We start from the raw sequence: 17,592 nt of genomic DNA, 5'->3' as shown, positions 1-17,592 counted from the left end.
CACAGAATAACTATCCTTTCTTTGAGTATCTCTTTACTAAAATGAGTATACAAAGAAAATAGATTCAAGTTATTTCTGGTAGGGTTTGATTTTAAAAACATAGGCATCACACAGAAAAAAAACCCCACTCTTTTTGTCAGCCAAAATTCCACCTTTTTTTAAGAGCCTTGCTATTGTTTGTCAGGTTGTACAAATTTTTCTGGATGGCAACAAATGAAGCTTCAAAACAAATTATTCAAGGAATGCCAAAATTCTTTTACATTTTTATTGTTACATTGTAAGTTTTTAAAGGAATGAGAAAGGGCAGACTTTTTTTTTTTTTTCCAGAACAGCAAGCCTATGTCTTTAAGGTAGAGTCCCAAAGAAAAACAGTAATTACTCAGTTTTTCTACTGAAAATCTCCAAAAGCAATGAAGAAGGTGAAGCTAAAGTCTTGAAGAATATGGAAAGAATTAATATTTACACTAAGAACATAAAATACATGGAAGAGACTATTTACCATGTCTGGGCACAAGAGTGTAGAACAATTAACAGGTGCCTTCTTTGTCAAGAAAGTCTCCAGAGATGGGGATACGGGAAGATTTACAGCGATAATTGAAGAAAAGCTTTCCTAGTGGTGGATAAATTGTAGCTTCCACCTGGAATTTATATAAGATTTAAAATATTGCGACTGCATCTCACTGACAGTAGAGAGAGCTTTTAAAATGCAGGGCCAGACCTCACACTGAGATGCATCAATTTTTTCCCCCTCAGTCTCGCTCTGGGAACCTGCTTTCCCTCAGAACAATTGCTCATCCATTTGCTATACTCTCTTTATTTAAAAATGTTTGCTTGCTTCAAAGTACTTTCCTTATTTAACTTATATTTACCTTTCTCTGAACCATTCCCTGCTCTCTTTCACATCATTTTTCCTCCTCTTTGAGAACTCATCTTTCCTTTCACTAGCACTCCCTCTCTTTTTAATGCCCCCTTCCTAGCAAGCAGTGGAGAGATTCTATAGGCAAGCGTTTCTTATGTTCCCGAGTAAGGTAGAAAGAATGGTGTCTTGAAAGCTATTTGTAAAAGCATCTAAGACAACAAAAGAGAAAGAAAAGGGAGAATGAAGTAGACGCTGCATTTTGTTATACCCATATCTCTAATTATATTATAAGGACTACACAGGACTATACAGGGAACGTGAGATGGTGATTTATGCCACTGCTCAAATAAGATTTGTCTGAAAGCAATCACAAGTCACGTAGGCTCATCTGGCATTTTAAACAATAGAAAAGCCACTTGCACAGGTGTACAAATAGGTGGTTAAAATGTATGCACTTTACTCTTACCAGCTTAAGTTTATAAACACAACTTGAACTAAATCAAACAGCAGACTAATTCAGATTGTACTATCAAAACACACCAGGACAGACTACTCTGAGGATATTTAGGAGCTGATGCTGAGTTTTCCAATGCAAGGGTGTTGTTGAAACATCTGAATTTTTGAAGTCTTCACTGACACCAAACTCTGAACCTTTAAATGTTCACCTATCACTAGGCAGCTCTGGCCTAGGATTTTCAAATGCAAGTGACCTCTTTACATTTTCTTAACTCTGTCACCAGAGAAGCACTCCTTTTCCTTTCTACATGCAGGCTTGCATCCCTGATGCTCTTCTCACCTTGTACCACACAGACATTTCTCTTAGAGTAAAAAAGAAAAAAGCAAACAAACAAACTTGTAAGGTCTGTACCATCACACTGATTTCCTTGGCAATGATCCGCGGTTGAGATAAAACACTTGATATTCAGCCTTTTCTTCTACCCTCTCAGGAACTAGGTCGCTATTGCCTCATAAAACAGTGGCTGGATGGTATTACTAGCTAGTTAATATCCATTTAGTGCAAAGGGCTGAAGCCACCTTCAGCCCCAATAGGAATTTTTTCTCTTTCTTGCTAACAGGGCCAGATGGCATTCTGGCCAGCCTTCACCCACCCTTCACGAGCCATGTACTCAGTTCAGACAATGCATCTAGCAGCTCTGGAAACACATTACCTTAACAGCTGGGCAGATGTTAGAAAGGTGGTTATTCCTGCCCCAAACAACTGGAAAATGAGTGACTGATTAAAAAAAGGAGAGCAAGCCTCTGCCAAAGACTTGTCACCTTTTTATTCTGGTATGCTGCTTCTTTTGTTCTTTCTCATCAGACAACAGGTTGACAAACACACAACTAGGAAGAGAAATACACGGCCAAAAATGAATGCTTACAGCAGGCTATGAGGCAATGGTCACCCCCACCTCACTGCACCATCTGATCATAGGACACGACAGGATGGTGAACCCCCTTCATGGTCAAAGTTAAGAGTCTAATTACATGTTTCAGTGGAGTCAGGCCAGAATACTTAGCTATTTTCAAGATCAGCATCAGTAGTCTGAGTAATTGTCTCCCTGTTGGTCCTTTGGATGCACCTTTCACACTGACTTGACGTTGCTATTAAGCTATGATCTGGCCCAGCTCCTGGTTACTGCATCAAGATTTTAGGTCTCATGTCCTTTCCACTCCACACATTAGTCACACGTCAAAGAGCAGGCAGAAAGGGCAGGGGAATGGAGGAAAACATGAAATATCATTAATCAGATGCCACCTGAAAATTAATTAACATGAAATTCTCCTAATTAAAAACAGAAGGTTAATGAATTTTCTCTCAGAAAGACCCCTGCCTCAAAACCATTAAAATCAAATTTCTCTTTACCTCAACAGCTTGTGATCAGAAGCAATATCAAATGTCCTAATTATTTTTAGATCACATATTCTCTTCTCTGCTTTCACCAACTAAAGTCACTTAAGGCATCAATTTGCATGCTTTGTCTTTTCAGCTACCCTCCTCTCTTCTCAGAAAACACCACTTCATCTTAAAGAGGTCGTATTCATATTGCGATGCCAGAGACACTCCAAGCAGCCCATAGCTATACTATGACAAGCTGTGATCTAATCTGCTCTTAACATCTAAGGAAGGTCATTGCCAACTCTTGTTTGAAAGAGAAATGACCACCAAAAAACAGCACCAGGGCATCATCCAACAGCACTTTCTCTCACAGCAAGTCACATGTTGTTTGCCCTAGTGACAGGATATAGAATATTGTACCTTGAGCTGGAAGTGCTGTACAGTATTTCAGATCAGATATAAAACATTATAAACTGATGACTCTCAAAAGATCCACGAGAACTCCATGCAAGAGAGAAGATGTCACCTCTGTGCTCTGCCATATTCCTTTTTGGGGAATTGTACTCTAACTTGCTAAAATTCTTTCTGTGAGCTTAATTTGAAAAATGATTTCTGAAGGGAAAAACCCTCTATAAAGAGCCTGTAAGCTGCTTTCAACTCACAACATATAAAAGGTGCTTTGTAAGTTTGTTCTTTAAAACATCAGGTTAGAAAGGCATTTATTTTGCAAAGTCAAGCATCCAGAAACTTAGAAATGCTCATGTTATCTGAGCATCATGCTCCAGCCCTATTGCACACATACATTATAAAATCTCTAATTATATTTCCACTTGCTACTTTCTTCCACTGGACCCTTGCCTCAATGAGTAAATAGACACCTGCCTGACATCCTTTTGTATTATTTATATACAGTCCACAGCCCCAGGGTCTTTTTATCCCACACTACCAAAACTCTGCATGGAATGTAAAATGATTTTCTCCTAAGCATCTCTTGTGAGAATCTCCCCATAATACCTGAGTTGCTTGTGACCAAGAAATTCACCCTCACTGTGCTCCTCTAAGGTGAGGCTGCAATATTATCTGTATTCTGCAGCTAGGCAAATGAGGGTCAGAAAAAGGAAGGCACAAACTTTCCATTAATTTTAGTAATACAACCTGAGGCACACAGCATGCCTGTTTCTCAGACTCCAGCCTTTCAGTCTTTCAAAATCTCATTGCAACAGCCTCCCAGAAACCCAGCCTGTATACTTCACAGTAGACATGCAGAAAATGAGGACTCTGTTGTTACTGACCACTTGTGAAAGTTTGCTTTAAATCTGCATCATTCAGAAATCCTGTGGAGGAAACGGAGGAGAGAAGTCAGCCCTCCAGAGCAGCATTCAACTGTCTTAGCTGTAATAATACCTTCTTTTCTCTTGCAGTAATCCTCTGCCTCATTTACTATACACCTTCCAGCTTTGCAGCAAATGAGGTAGTGTCTAAACATACCTCAGAGCTTGTCCACCTGTATAACGAACAAGCTACATTAGCCCAGAACTCTAGATTCTGGAGAGAAATGGCCACAGACCCTTTCCCCCAGGCCCCTAACCTGACTCTGTCTCCCTCTCCTCTTATCTAGCTTCACCCCATGTCCTCCTCCTTTTCTTTATTATTCCCACTCTGATTTCTTCTCTTCTTTACTTTCTCTGCCCCTCTCCAACAATCTCCACATCCAACACCATTGCCTCTTCCTTCTTATCTGCTCCTGTCAAAAGCCCCTGCAGCTTGACACTTTTTCATCCCATTACTTTTCCTATTCAATGCCACCATCTCTGTCCCCCTGCTCCCCAACCCCTGCCTCAGGCATCTAAACGTCCCCTCTGCTCTTATTCTCCAGATCCCATCCCCTAACCTGGCTCTCCAAGTTCCTGTACACACTCCCTTTCTCGCTTCTACTTCTTCCTCTGGCTCTTACAATCTCTTGACTGTTTTTCCATACAGCTTTCCTCATCCATCTTCATTTTACCACAATTGCTACCTTCTCTTTTCTCCTTGTTACTGGAAATCAGGATGTGAGCAGCAGACCCTCCACTTTCCCTCAATACCTGTGGGCAGGCCTGCAGCCAGGATTAATCACAGAGGAGCTCTACTTAACTCCTCCATGAGCAGGCACAGAAGGAAACTAGGGAATGGAGCTCTTGAATCTGTTTCCAGTGTGCATGAAGCACCTCAACCCGAGGGCAAACTCAGGGGCACTTTTCTCAAGACAGCAAAGGGCATTTTCATAGTGTTAGAGCGTTACTCTGTTAAATCTCCAAAACCTCATTGTGGTGCACTACCAACACTAAAATTTCTCAGGAAAAAAACTGCTGTTTTTTTGTTTGTTTGTTTTTAAAGGAATACTTTTTCCCCAATCTTTCTCTCAGAAACAACTGACCTTTTTGCAAAAGTTTTAGCTAAAAGAAAAAGAGAAAGAATCAGCCAAAGATTGTGTCTTATCATGAAAAACTAGCCAAAACCATTAAAATTTAGAGAAGCTATAAGGGAAGCAGTGCCTTATAGCAGGCAGTGACAGGCATGCTTTATTCTGGCAGTGCTACTGACTTTGCATGTAATTAATAAATCTATCAGATAACTTAATTATTCCGGCTAAGCAACCACTTCCAGTCACACCCTGGCAAACAAAATCATTTTTCTTATCAGTTACGGGTTAGTTCACATGTTGTCACCACATCTCTGCACGGCCTAAAAATGTCTACATATCATTTTTCTCCTTGTTCTGCATGCCCCAAATTTAGGGTCCTGTGATTCTAGTCTGTTGAAAACTGCATCTCAATTCACCATCCCTAGCACTGTGAAAAGCACAGAAACAAGAACTGGTCCAGAATCTCCCAGGGTAACAGGAGAACACCAGACGACTGTTTACTGGCGGTGCTACAGAGGCTCTAGACTACCCTTCCTGACCACAACACTTCTTTTCTCATCTCAGCAGTTTCCACTTTGCTGTGTCCTTTTCCCATCAATCACCAGCTGTGCAGCAAGACAGCCTCCTGCCCACACTGCATCTGCCCTGGCGTAGTAATCAGCAGACACCATGCAACCCCATTCCATACATATCTGAGACAGAAGGCCTAACTAAAACAAGAACCATACGGTCGCTAGTTTTAATTTTTCCAGACAAAGCCTTTAAAACTTGTCCATAGGGATCCAGATACAGCAGAACTAGAAACATAAAGAGAAGTGATGTACATGAATTTAAGTCATGTACTGGGGAAAAAAAAAAAAACACTAGAATTCTTCAAAGCCAACAACAGTGTTCAGACAAGTTCCTCCCATCTAAACTTCAGCAGGGATTATGGATCTACTGCTAGCTTTGAAAATCTCAGTCAAAAGGACCAAAAAGCTGAGCACCACTTCTGAAATAGGCCAGACAAATAGGAGATGCTCTTGTGCAAACCTGAACATAGCAAACAGGATCGCAGTACTGGAAATTTCTTACATTAGGGAATGATAGCAGCAAACCAGCTATTTAGCTGACTGACTCCTACAGTGGTATCGCTGGCTCAAGATCATATGAAAACTATTGCCTATATTTCTAAAAATAAGTGGTGATTGTACTGGTTTCTGCTTTTGGGCATGGAAACAGAGCTAACTTCAGAGTGAGTGCTTTGGTCCCTCTCATAACCAATTCCCATGAAGGTTCCTTTAGCTGGAACATCAGGCATCCAAAATAATTTATTTACTTTTGGAAACCTGGATCTACATTTTAAGAGTGTAGGGTGCTGCAGAGAAAAAATAAAGGCAAGAATATGTAATAAAGGAGAAGGAGGATGAAATAAAAGGAAGGTGCAAAATACAAGAAGCAAAAGGACGTCTGTATAGTTCATCATGTCAGCATAATTTTTAAGCTTAAGGGAGCCACTAAGAGTTGTCTGTGGTGATGGTGATAGTGCAGCATCAAGCAGAGAAATGCAGAGGGCTCTTACTGCAGCATGTGTGTCTGGCTGGCGTCCTTTTGTTTGTCAGGTACCTCGTAGTGCGGGGAAATCTTGCCGAGGCCGCTATCACTCAGCATCCTCTTTCGAACCGCAGGGTTCCACCAATCTGATATTCTAAGGAAGGAAGAAGGAAGAGAAAGGAATTCACCCCTCAGAAATTACCTCTCGAGCTCCAGTTTGAAGCTTTCTTATGCTTATTTGTTCCCAATATTTTTCAGCCCACAGTGAGCTAAATTAGCTTAATTGACTGAGTGTGGGATTGTTCATAAAGGTGAATAGGAGCGTTTCTGGTTTGCTGAGAGGATGAGAAGAAACAGAGATGCTTCACTGTCACTCTCATGGCACAAAGGGCTTCAGGGCCTTATGCACTGGTATCACAGCCTTGACTATGCAGAGAAGGGTTTCGTAACTTGATTGATATAGGTTTATGCCAGGGGCAGATTTACTCAGAGGGTGTGAGGAGCTTGAAAGGTGTTGAAGACACCCCATAAGTCCTGCTGTTAGCTCCAGGAGGCATGATGGAGCAGATGTTATTCCACTGTCCTTCTATCACTGCTGTGGCTGCATCTGATCCTGTCCCCAAACCCCTACCTACTATCTGCCCTTTGACACATCTCCCCACCCTTCAGAGTGCAGGAAAAGAAATGTCCAACTCTAATATGGCTGTTGAAGGCCAGATCCAAGCAACACTCACCCAGAGGCCTGCTCCACTACCAGATCAGGCATTCCTGGTGGCGTCCCCACCTGCTGTGACATTACCAGCTCTGGGTCCAGAATAAAAATCTCGTCCTGCGAAATTTCTGTCACAAAGTGCAAATGTTCCTGTTGGAGTGATATAAGGAATGAATAATGAACCTGCAGCATCACTGGTCTCTCAGAAGCTACAAAAGAGCCAGATGTAAATCAGCCTGTCTGAAGAGCTTTCACTAGAGTTTGCCTGTATATTTATTTAAGTGTGTACACATACACACGCAATAATACCTGTCTCACTGAAGTCACCAACAAGGATTTTATTAATTTCAGTGGGAACAAGATTTTGCCACCAGCAAGCGTCACCACCTCAGCAATGCTTAAAAGGCCACTACTCAGTGACTCCCAGTCCTATCAACACCATTCACCTGAAAACTAGAGGTCTTCCAGAACAGCTGAGGTTTGTACTCCCAGCTGAGGACCAGTGCCTCAGGTCTGTCCTCAGCTGATGGCTGACAGAATTTTCCATCTTTGAGGATTATTTTCCAAACCTCAACTGTTTATACATTGTGGTTTTGCATCTCCACTATCATGCTCCCTCCTCTCCTTGACTCAAAGCTCACATTCTCAACCCCTAATTTGGTATTTCCTCTCTTAATCTAAGACACAAAAGTCTCCTTGCCTTTCAAAAAGCATTCAGTGTCAGTAGGCCTGTCTAAGTAGGCAAATGGACAGGAAACCTCCCATGCTTCATTCACTGGGACCACCACACAGCATTGTTTTCTTCCCCACAGAGACACATGGCAAAGGGGTAGGAGGGAAAGATGACAATTTGTACAGAGTCAGAATTAAAGCAGTGCAGAACAAGCCAAACAAAATCACATTCCCCAACTGAACCTGCAGCAGTTTATCTTCCTCATCCTTGCTCCCCAAATGCTAAAGTACAGCTTCATCAAAGTAGTTAAATAGTTGTGTGCTCAGAAGCCCCTTGCCAGGCTACATGCAGACACTGAATCTGGGACCTCTAACCTAAAGCCACAGCTACTTCTACTTGAACTAAACAACCAGCTGTTTTTGCTAGGAAACAGTCATATGTTCACATAATTCAGGAACAGCTCCCATAGTTCTCAGGGGGACAGAACACAGATGACCGATAAGTGAAATCAACAGTTTACACTTAATGCTGAGGCATTAATTGGCCTGTTCTGACTACAAATCAGGAACACCAAAAGCTCTGTAAAATTTTCAAATTGTCTTACAGAAAACATAATCATATTGTCAAACCTATACCATAAGTTTGAATCCGATGGACCCACACACATGGATTCTGGGTTTCTTGGAGTATTAGATGAAGCTCTGATCATAATTCTCAAATTGTAACATCATATTAATTTCCATAGCTATTGCATGACACACACAAAGGATTCAGAGTTCAGGTGAGCTAAAAGCAGTAGTGGAAAGATAAACTCAAGGATTCTCTTGTCATGCAGATGTCCTTAGTAAGACATGATAGCAAAAAGAAATCTAGAAAATTAAAATTTGTACATCAGATTCCTAGTAAACAAAAGGGCAGATGATCAGCAGAAATAAATCTTTAGCGAGTTCAGTGAAACAATGAATTATATCAAATGAAAATGGTCCAGAATATTTTTTTTACTTTTCACAAAACACCAACAGAATTTTAGAATACACATGAGGAATGGCAGAGAATTCATTTTAGGCTGCATCTGACATAGCTTTAAAAAAGATCTATAGAAACAGTAACGGAGTTGAGATTTACCTGAGATCTGTCAATGCGGTAAAAACGATCAGCAGAAGTTGCTGCAAGAAAGGGAAACAACAGAGCAGCAGTAAAGAAACTGGTCTGGGCAGAACTGAATGAACAAGATGGGCTGAACTAACATCAGCACCACGTAGGACAACTTTTGTGTCAGTTAAGTCACGTCTGTTTCATAAGAATAGAATTTGATTCATTATCTCCATAGTCCTATCCCATTAGATGGTGACTTTAAAGTTGGGGTTTAACAAAACAATGTTAACTGAAATTGTTAACTTGAAATAAAAAAACATGAAAACTAGATTCCACTCTTAAAAGAATACTTACAATAAGAAATTGTTACATTAGAAGTATCTAACAGAAAGGTCTGCATTCTTCCAATGAGAGTACAACAAGTGTATCCTAAAATTGATGGGTCCAATAGGATTAATTCAAATTTTGAATCTATAGACCAATAAAATGCTTGGGAACTCCTTGTAAATCAAACACTTGGCCCACAAATAGTGATTCTGAATTGCAAATACATTCAAGGAAAATTTATTCTACTCAAAGCAACACATGAAAAGAGGGGTGATTCACTAAATAAAGTATCTATTATGAATCTTGTCACTGTCAAGTAATTTACACCACTAAAACCATAAGTATTTTATGACCTACAATGTGCTTCATCAGATGTGGTTTTTTTAAATTTATTTCTGCTTCGCATTTAGTTTGGCCAGCGAAATCACAGGTCCATTCATTCCAGAGTTTTGACACAACAGCACAGTGATGTCACATTGTAGCTTTTGGCACTGCAAGGGAATACTAAATCCCTCAGGACAAAAAATAAATGTATCTACCCATCCAGCACTCTCCAGAAAACAAACAGATCCTCAATACGTTTTATATCAATTTCACTCATGAGGGACAAGGAAGAGTAGTTAGAAACTGTCAAGGAGAAATTGCTTTTGTTTAGAATACTAAAATATTCAGTCTCCACATGCTGTAGCTTTTGCAAAAGCAGATGCCATCCATTTTGGCCGTTAATTCTAGTGCTCTGGAGCTTGATGTAATGCCCAAATAAGCTGTCTGCTTTGACAAAGTTTGGGTCAAATAGAAGTGCAGCTCTCCAGAGAGTTACAGAAAGTGCAGTTTTTCAAGGAAAGAGAGAGATATTTTCATCACCTAAACACGATAGTATTTAAGAAGAAAAGGGAACAAAGAACACAGCTTTACCGATAGTAGAGTGTTGCCAGAACTGGCTGCACTCTGAGCCCAGGTACTGCCATGCAGTAAGTGCTGCTTATCACAGCAGAGACACTCATGAGCCAAATCTCCAGCGACCTTTGAAAGAACATGCCTCCTTGGAGCCACAACACTACAGCAGACATTTTGAATGCTGGTTGAAGGCCTTGTGTCATTTTTCAGAGGGGAAAAGGGGGCACCCAGCTCCTTTTTTTGCCTGCTCAGTACAACAAGAAGCAATGGTTACCCTTTCATGCTAATATTCTTGGATGTGCTATCCTCCAAATGCATGTCAGAAGCAAGCGGTACACTAGGCAAAACAGAAAGGAGATGCACTTACCATCTAGGAAGCACCATCTAGGAGAGAGCCTCTGAACAGAAAGTACTCTTGGGAAAGAGCTTTCTTGGTCCTGGATGGAGCAGGGAAATGACATTTAAAAAAATCCCCCCAAAAATCTGTCTGTTTTTTTCTCTAAAAGAGACTATTTCCTAGTCTTTAATTTTTCTATTTTTCTTTGCTGACATTGCACAACGTGTAAAACCTACATAACCCAAAACCACTGGATTTGTTCCTCATAGACATCAGGGTTTTACTGTAATATAAAAGACAGCAAACTGATGTGGTTAGCTTCAGCCACATCTTCGGCTATCCTCTTCCCTTCAGCTCAGCCATACCAAAAAGCTTTCCATCAAAAACACCCTTCACAGTTGTCTACAGTCCCCCTTATTTGTGGAGACAGAGGAACAGAGAGAGGTGAAAGCAAAGGTCAAAGATACACACCAGGAATAAACATCAGCCATAAACTGTAATTATTATGTTTGTTTCTTGTGTCTCCAACACCTTCCTTTAATTTAGCTTAGTATTTTTACACTGTTTTCCACCTCTCTCAGTCTGCCACTCAGAGCAATTGCTCGCTTTGTGTTTGGGACACACCAGGCCCAGGCACATAAGCGTAAAAAGAGCATGTTCTCTGCATCCAGAACAGAGAGCGCACAGGTTTGGGGACCACCACTGTCCAGGCAAGCAGTCATCCTATGTCAACTTGTTCCCAGTCTGGCCAAAGAAGCCTGCTCCTTGGGAGCCAGAGAACATTACTTCAGCAACTGAGCCAAATGACTGGGGAGGACCAAAGGCCTTCTTCCTCACCTGTACTCAGCAAGGAGTCAAACAGGCTGGCCCTTGCTTTTTCAGCTCTCACTGAGCTGCAGGGGCAAAATGGATCTCATAAAGCAGACTGTGGTCATGGCTCTGTGCCATGGTGCCAGTGGATGGCCAGCCAACTTCCTAAAGCCAATGGAACACAACATTTAAACACAAATTGATTTGCACAGGACAAAACACAACAGAATGGATCATGAGCACCCACCCAAATGTCTATAGAGCCAGATTCTATCCCTACCTACATCTTAAGTGGTAAAATCAGCAGGCCTGCAAATTATGTCAATTTGGGCACATACTGGCTCAAGAATAATGCTTAAGCTTAATCAACACTTCTAGCTCCTCCTTAAGCCACCAAACTGTGGAGGGGTGGACCAAAGCACAAGGCAAGAAAGCAAACCACAGAAGCAATAGGGAGGAAAGGTACCTTTGGGGAAAGTATTGCTCTCATGGAAAGCATAAGATATGAATAATGTATACTGAACATATATTTATAATGTGTATAATGCACATACATTTATAATATGGACATAGAGTGGTGAAAATGGACCAGGATACAATGTTTTCTCACTGGGACTTGTCAGAACATCACACAATAGCCTGGCACCTTCCCTGACTGCAGAATGCAGGACAAACAATTTTAATATTGGGAACTGTACAGCTGCATCAGGTGATTTGTTGTCTAAAAGACCAGCACCAAACAGTAGAGGCTGGCTGAGAGAGTGAGTTCCAAAGAGACTTCAAAGAAGCATGGGTTTTCAGCTAGAAGGGACAACAGGGCTATGATTGTTTAACCCCTAACATATCACGGAAATCTACCCAGCAGCTCTTGCGTCAAAGTCACCACTTCAGCCTGAACTATAGCAGACCTTTCAGAAAGTCTTGGTGACCCAAGTAAGAGATTCCAAGTGCCACAAGACCAAGCCGTTCCCTCAGGCAGCTGGCACCATGCACATGGTTTGAAAGAGGAAGTGGGGTTACTCTGTATGCAAGAAAAGGGAAGGTGCAGAAACACCAAGGCAAAGTGAAAAATGAATGCTTGCAGTACATCATGCACTTCCAACACACCTGGAACATTCATACAGACACTTCAAAGTTTGATGTTTCTTATATATTTTCCTCTGCTTTTACTGCCTAGTGTTTACAGCATTAAAGAAACCTAGAAATAATAGTTTTTTCCCAGCAATTTGTCTTATTGTTTTGCAAGTCTGACATATTTCCAAATCATTTCTTATATGGGTAGCCATGTGTCGGAGAAAGTTAGGAAAAAAATAAAGAATGTATCCACAGAAAAATTGGTGTTTCATCTGTTCAATTCCCCAGGCTGCACAGACATGAGTCAGTAAGACTGCGGGGAAGAAGCAGGCTGCTTTCTTCAACCTGGGGAAAATCTCAGATAATGCTGAAGGAAGTTGTCATTTTGGTCTGACTGGATAAAACAATTTCCAGATTGATTACAGACCAAATAATACCCTCACATGTCAAGAGACAGTACACATTGCTCTTTGATGCACAAAAAAGTATCTGACACTTTCTCAGCCCTCTGAGAAGAAATGAGGTCATCTTTATATGGTACACATACACACAATTTTTGGCTTCCCTAGATTCCTGGTCAGCAGGATGCCTGCATGCGCTAGGTGTTGTTTAAAACCAGCTGTGATGATGATCAGTGTTTTGCATTTTGATGGACTGTCTGATTTCTCAACCAGGTGAATGCATTTTAGTGCCTGGCATGATGCTGCTACAAGTTGTTAACAATTTCATCTAGTATCATGCCAGCTTTTGCAAGATTCATCTTATTAGCTTCTGCCCCTGGGTATGACTGGAACCATCTGTTATTGGCTTTCCTCTCTGGTCATCCAGGATGGAAAAGCAAAGACTGCTCCAGACAACTCATGTGGTGCCTCAGTGCCCTAGAATTTGGTACTTTGCTATAGTCCTGGCAACAGATCTTGTCTGAAATGTTACTGCAGCAAGTTATAGACTTTGCTTGACTAAAAAAAAAAAAAAAAAAAACCACCTTCTTCAAATGCATGATGGCATCTATAGACACCCCCACAAAAATAAAACAGTCTCAGTTCTCTCCCATACTTAGACATGTGGATTTTACTTGAGCACATAAACCTTGCACTCATGTACAGGTTTTGTCTCTAATCTCTGTGCATTACAGGATGACTGAAGAAGGCAACACAAAATGCCATAACGTAAACTATTTCTGCTTATAGGGGCCAAACGGCATATCTCAGTGGTTCAAGCATCAGATTTGAAATACACAAGACACAAACTGCCTAGAACCTTGGATCCCTAGGCCTGAGTCAGCCTTGGTCTTCTGGTGCCTCCTAGATATTCAGGGCAGGAAATAATAGTCAAGCTGTGTCTTCCCCTAATGTGAGTTTATGGAGTTGTGGGATGCTTAGGTCTATTTGTGTGGCAGCTGAGGTGAGAGAAACAAGTGTTTTCTGAAATCCACTGGATTTGCTAATATATATGTAAGCATATGCACAGAGCTTTATGCATCTTACTATTTACCCCACTATTGGAGGAAATGTGAGGACTAGGATGCAGAGTACAAAAAGAATAAAATATCCAAAGTTAATGGTATATATTAAAATGGTAGGTGGTATAGAGAGGAGACGATATGAGTAAAAATCTTAGACCTAAAAGAGGACATAATGCTGGGAAAATGAAGAGAGGGATAATTCTGGTAAATGTAAACACAAATCACAAATAGCATATGCTCCTGCCAAGATTTCACTATAGTTCAACAGCAGAACTAGCTTGGGAAGTCTCAGTCCCGCAAGCATGACATTATATCCATTAAACTTGTTAGAGAAACAAAACAGAATGAAAAACAACTCTAGCACCATTTTTCTAATTTGCACCTGGGCTTGCTGATACTGTTTCTGCTGATTCTCCCTGTCTTGAGCTGCAGAGGAATCATGCAAGAGAACTGTGTTTATGAGATCTAAAAAGTGCCCATGACACCTTATTAGTGAGATAAGACGACTGTTCCATCAAGTGAAGCACTTTACTCATGCCCTTTACCCCCTGTTTTTTCCCTTTCTGTAATTTATAGTGGGATGCCAACAAACATGGAATAACCCTCAAATTAACCTAACAAGACAGCCTGTAGAAACAACCCACTGAGAATATACCAACATTTGAAGAATCCAGGAAAAACAACTACTGAAGTCAAAACGCAGAGGGGGGTACATTCAAAACCTAACATCATAAAATATTGACAGTATGTTAGAGATTTCACACTGATATGCACTAGAGGAGACAGCCAGACAATTAATTTAAATACTGCTGTAACTGTAGAGTATAGTATAGGATTTCTGACTTTTCATACCGTTTTGGCCCTCCCCACGTGCACAGACTTAGTTTTTCATTTTACCTCGGGCAGTTTCCTATGCATGAAGCAGTCAGCAGTCACTTAGGTTAATTTATAATGAGCGGAACAGAATAATACATGCTGTTTTATTAGCCAATTCACTAGACACTAACACTGCTCTAAAACTCAGTTCCACGGCTGTGATTGATACAATTGTCAAGAGTATGAGGTTACAATTGGACAGGGAAAAGCAAACAAACCACGAGCTGGCATGAAGAAGATAACTTCTGAAAAATATGCCAAATTTGCATTTCCTCTTAGTGTCTTCCTCGGTTCAGGGCATTTACAGGCCATCTTGTCAAACTGGAATCCTGCATCACCCAGGTAACCATTAAGACTCAAGAAATGATTTGCAATTTCAGCACAATGGGTTCCTATCAGTCAGATCGCTCAGTGTTTCCTCGGTGAATTCATTCCTGCTAATTCCAACAAGATTTGTGTTGTTAAATCTAGGAAGAGGCTATCAACACCATGCAAGATTGAATCTCATATTCCTGGGCACTGTCTCAACTGACCATTACTTGTATCAAATCTCTAATATCAAATTAGCTCAGTAGTCAGTACAGTTTGAGTTAGCTTACACCCAATTTGAGCACTGTACAGTGCAATGGACAGCAAGCAGTATGTGTTCTTGAACACTACTTCCAACAGTAAAACCAAGTTCTGTATTCTACAAATTGTAGAATATAGTTATAAAAGGCACAAAGAGCCCAGTTTTAAAAAACAGCCATTTTACTTGTGAACAGAAGTAGAACCTCTCTGTCATGTACAAAAGACAAGTTTCTGCACAGGATGGATTAAAAAAACGCTCTGAAGATTATGTTAAAGTAGAGGTAGGTCACAGAATTATTTACAGGCTAGGCCTGTTAGCACATCTTTTTACTCAGTAATAGGCTTTGTTACTACAGCTATGCAATATAATGTGTTATTGCTCAGTTTCTCAGAAAAAGAAACTTACTTTGTCATTTGTCCTGCAGGACACATTTTTCATTCACTTCAAGACACAAGGCACTACTGTTGTAATACTACTTATACCATCATGCTGTGCTAATTTCAAAGACAATTCTATAGGGTTTGCAAGGATAAGGATTGTCCCAGGGAAATCAGAATGAATCTCCAACATTTGAGAGTGAATGATATTCAGAAATTCATCTAATGTGTATTCTAACAAAAAGAAGAGTCTGAGTTCAAATACAAAGAGTGCAGTCCATGTTGTTAAGTCTGTCTTCATTCTGCACTTATTAAAAGGAAAGTTTATCTTACCTGGTAATGAACTCTCTGTGTAGTAGAAGCTACTGACTGTAGGTCCTAGTATGAGAATGAAAGACATGCCAATGACCAAAGAAATTCAAAGCAATATAAGAGCTGTTTGTATTATTACTATGCAAAGCAGTCAGGTAAACATGATAAAATAATTTTGCAAATATTTCTTAGTGTTTTAAAGTATATTAATTGAATACCACCGAATACTCATGGAAAGCTACCTTAAAGTTTAGACTTGCAAGCACTTAGTCCAAAAAAACCCAGTTTTTAAAACTAAGAAGGAGTATATATTAATGGATCTTTCCATATCAGGGACTTGTTTGTACCATGAAAAAATTTTAGACTATTGGCAACAAAGTGATAGCAAAGAAGCTAAAAGCCATAAATCTTTTTGGCAAATATTTCTGAGTAATTAATACATTCAAGAAAATCACTGGTAGTTCTTCCTGTTTTAAGTCAACCTAATGTCAGAAAAGAGGACATATCAAAATGACCACACTTTAGCAGGTTAAGGTATCTAGTTAATTTTAACAGAGATTTTGTCAAATAGCTTTAGATCATGCCATAGCCGATCAAAAAGCCTGGCCTACAGACTATAGTTTGCCAGCTGGCATGCAAGTAGGCAGAGTGCAGAAAGCCTTGGCACCTCCATTCCCAGCAAGTGAGTCCAAGCCAAATCAAGCAAAGGAGGTAGTACAAACCCTATAAAAGGTTGCAAAAACACAGTTCCCCCACAACTGCTAAGGGTAACTCAACCAGAAGGTCTAGCCCAGCTTCTCCCAGGGCTGTACTGTACAACTATTCTCTACCCTATACTGGAGGGGTTAAACTGTCTGTACTCATCCGAGACCACATTTGTAACCTGCTGAGAACATCATTCAAATTTTTTCTTTGTAAGTTTCTATAACCACATGCCTCAAATATATGTCACCTTACAATATGAAATTCTATCTGATAACACCCACACATTGGGTCTGAATGTTCAGAAATTCATTTGATGAAGGGAGTCCTGGCTGAAATGCAAAAATGCAAAAGCCTGTAGTCAGATACTAAGGCCCACATTAAGGCTGTAAGTGGCAGAGTTTCCAAACCACAGGGAAGCGAGTAGCTCCCAAAAAGTTTAAGGGGATGGATGAGGCTTTTAGCTCTTGTGTAAACTGAGCCATCTATTTAGAAACCTATGTACTGTCCCCACATTTGTAAATGTTGCTGAAAGATATCAGTAAAAGGGTAAAAACCAGTGGGAGGTATTATACTAATAAAAATCCATCCGTTTTATCACTAAATACATACAAATTTAAAATTATTCAGGTAATGTCTAATGGGGTATTTGGAGACTCCATCTCCCAGACTGTATTGTAGAATAAACTCTCATGAGGAAAATTGTTCAAGACAGTGAGAGCAAATCA

General features: G+C 40.4%; 1 protein-coding gene across 3 annotated transcripts in view; it reads right to left on the bottom strand.

The window, feature by feature from the left end:
* Positions 1-17,592, bottom strand: part of DGKI (diacylglycerol kinase iota) — a 115,958-nt gene that overhangs the window by 42,454 nt on the left and 55,912 nt on the right. The window contains exons 19-23 of one of the 3 annotated variants that reach the window (XM_026083890.1): positions 16,184-16,228; positions 10,704-10,777; positions 9,147-9,153; positions 7,371-7,498; positions 6,665-6,790 (exon numbers count right to left, since the gene is read on the bottom strand). In XM_026083890.1, the coding sequence (XP_025939675.1) occupies positions 6,665-6,790; positions 7,371-7,498; positions 9,147-9,153; positions 10,704-10,777; positions 16,184-16,228 (380 nt within the window). Of the gene's footprint in view, positions 1-6,664; positions 6,791-7,370; positions 7,499-9,146; positions 9,188-10,703; positions 10,778-16,183; positions 16,229-17,592 lie in introns of all 3 variants that reach the window. The other 2 variants (XM_026083889.1, XM_026083891.1) reach the window with 2 other exon arrangements.

The sequence above is a fragment of the Apteryx rowi genome, unplaced genomic scaffold (assembly GCF_003343035.1).
Source record: "Apteryx rowi isolate R43461 unplaced genomic scaffold, aptRow1 scaffold_62, whole genome shotgun sequence".
Classification (NCBI taxonomy): domain Eukaryota; kingdom Metazoa; phylum Chordata; class Aves; order Apterygiformes; family Apterygidae; genus Apteryx; species Apteryx rowi.
This window is presented reverse-complemented; position numbering and strand designations above follow the sequence as displayed.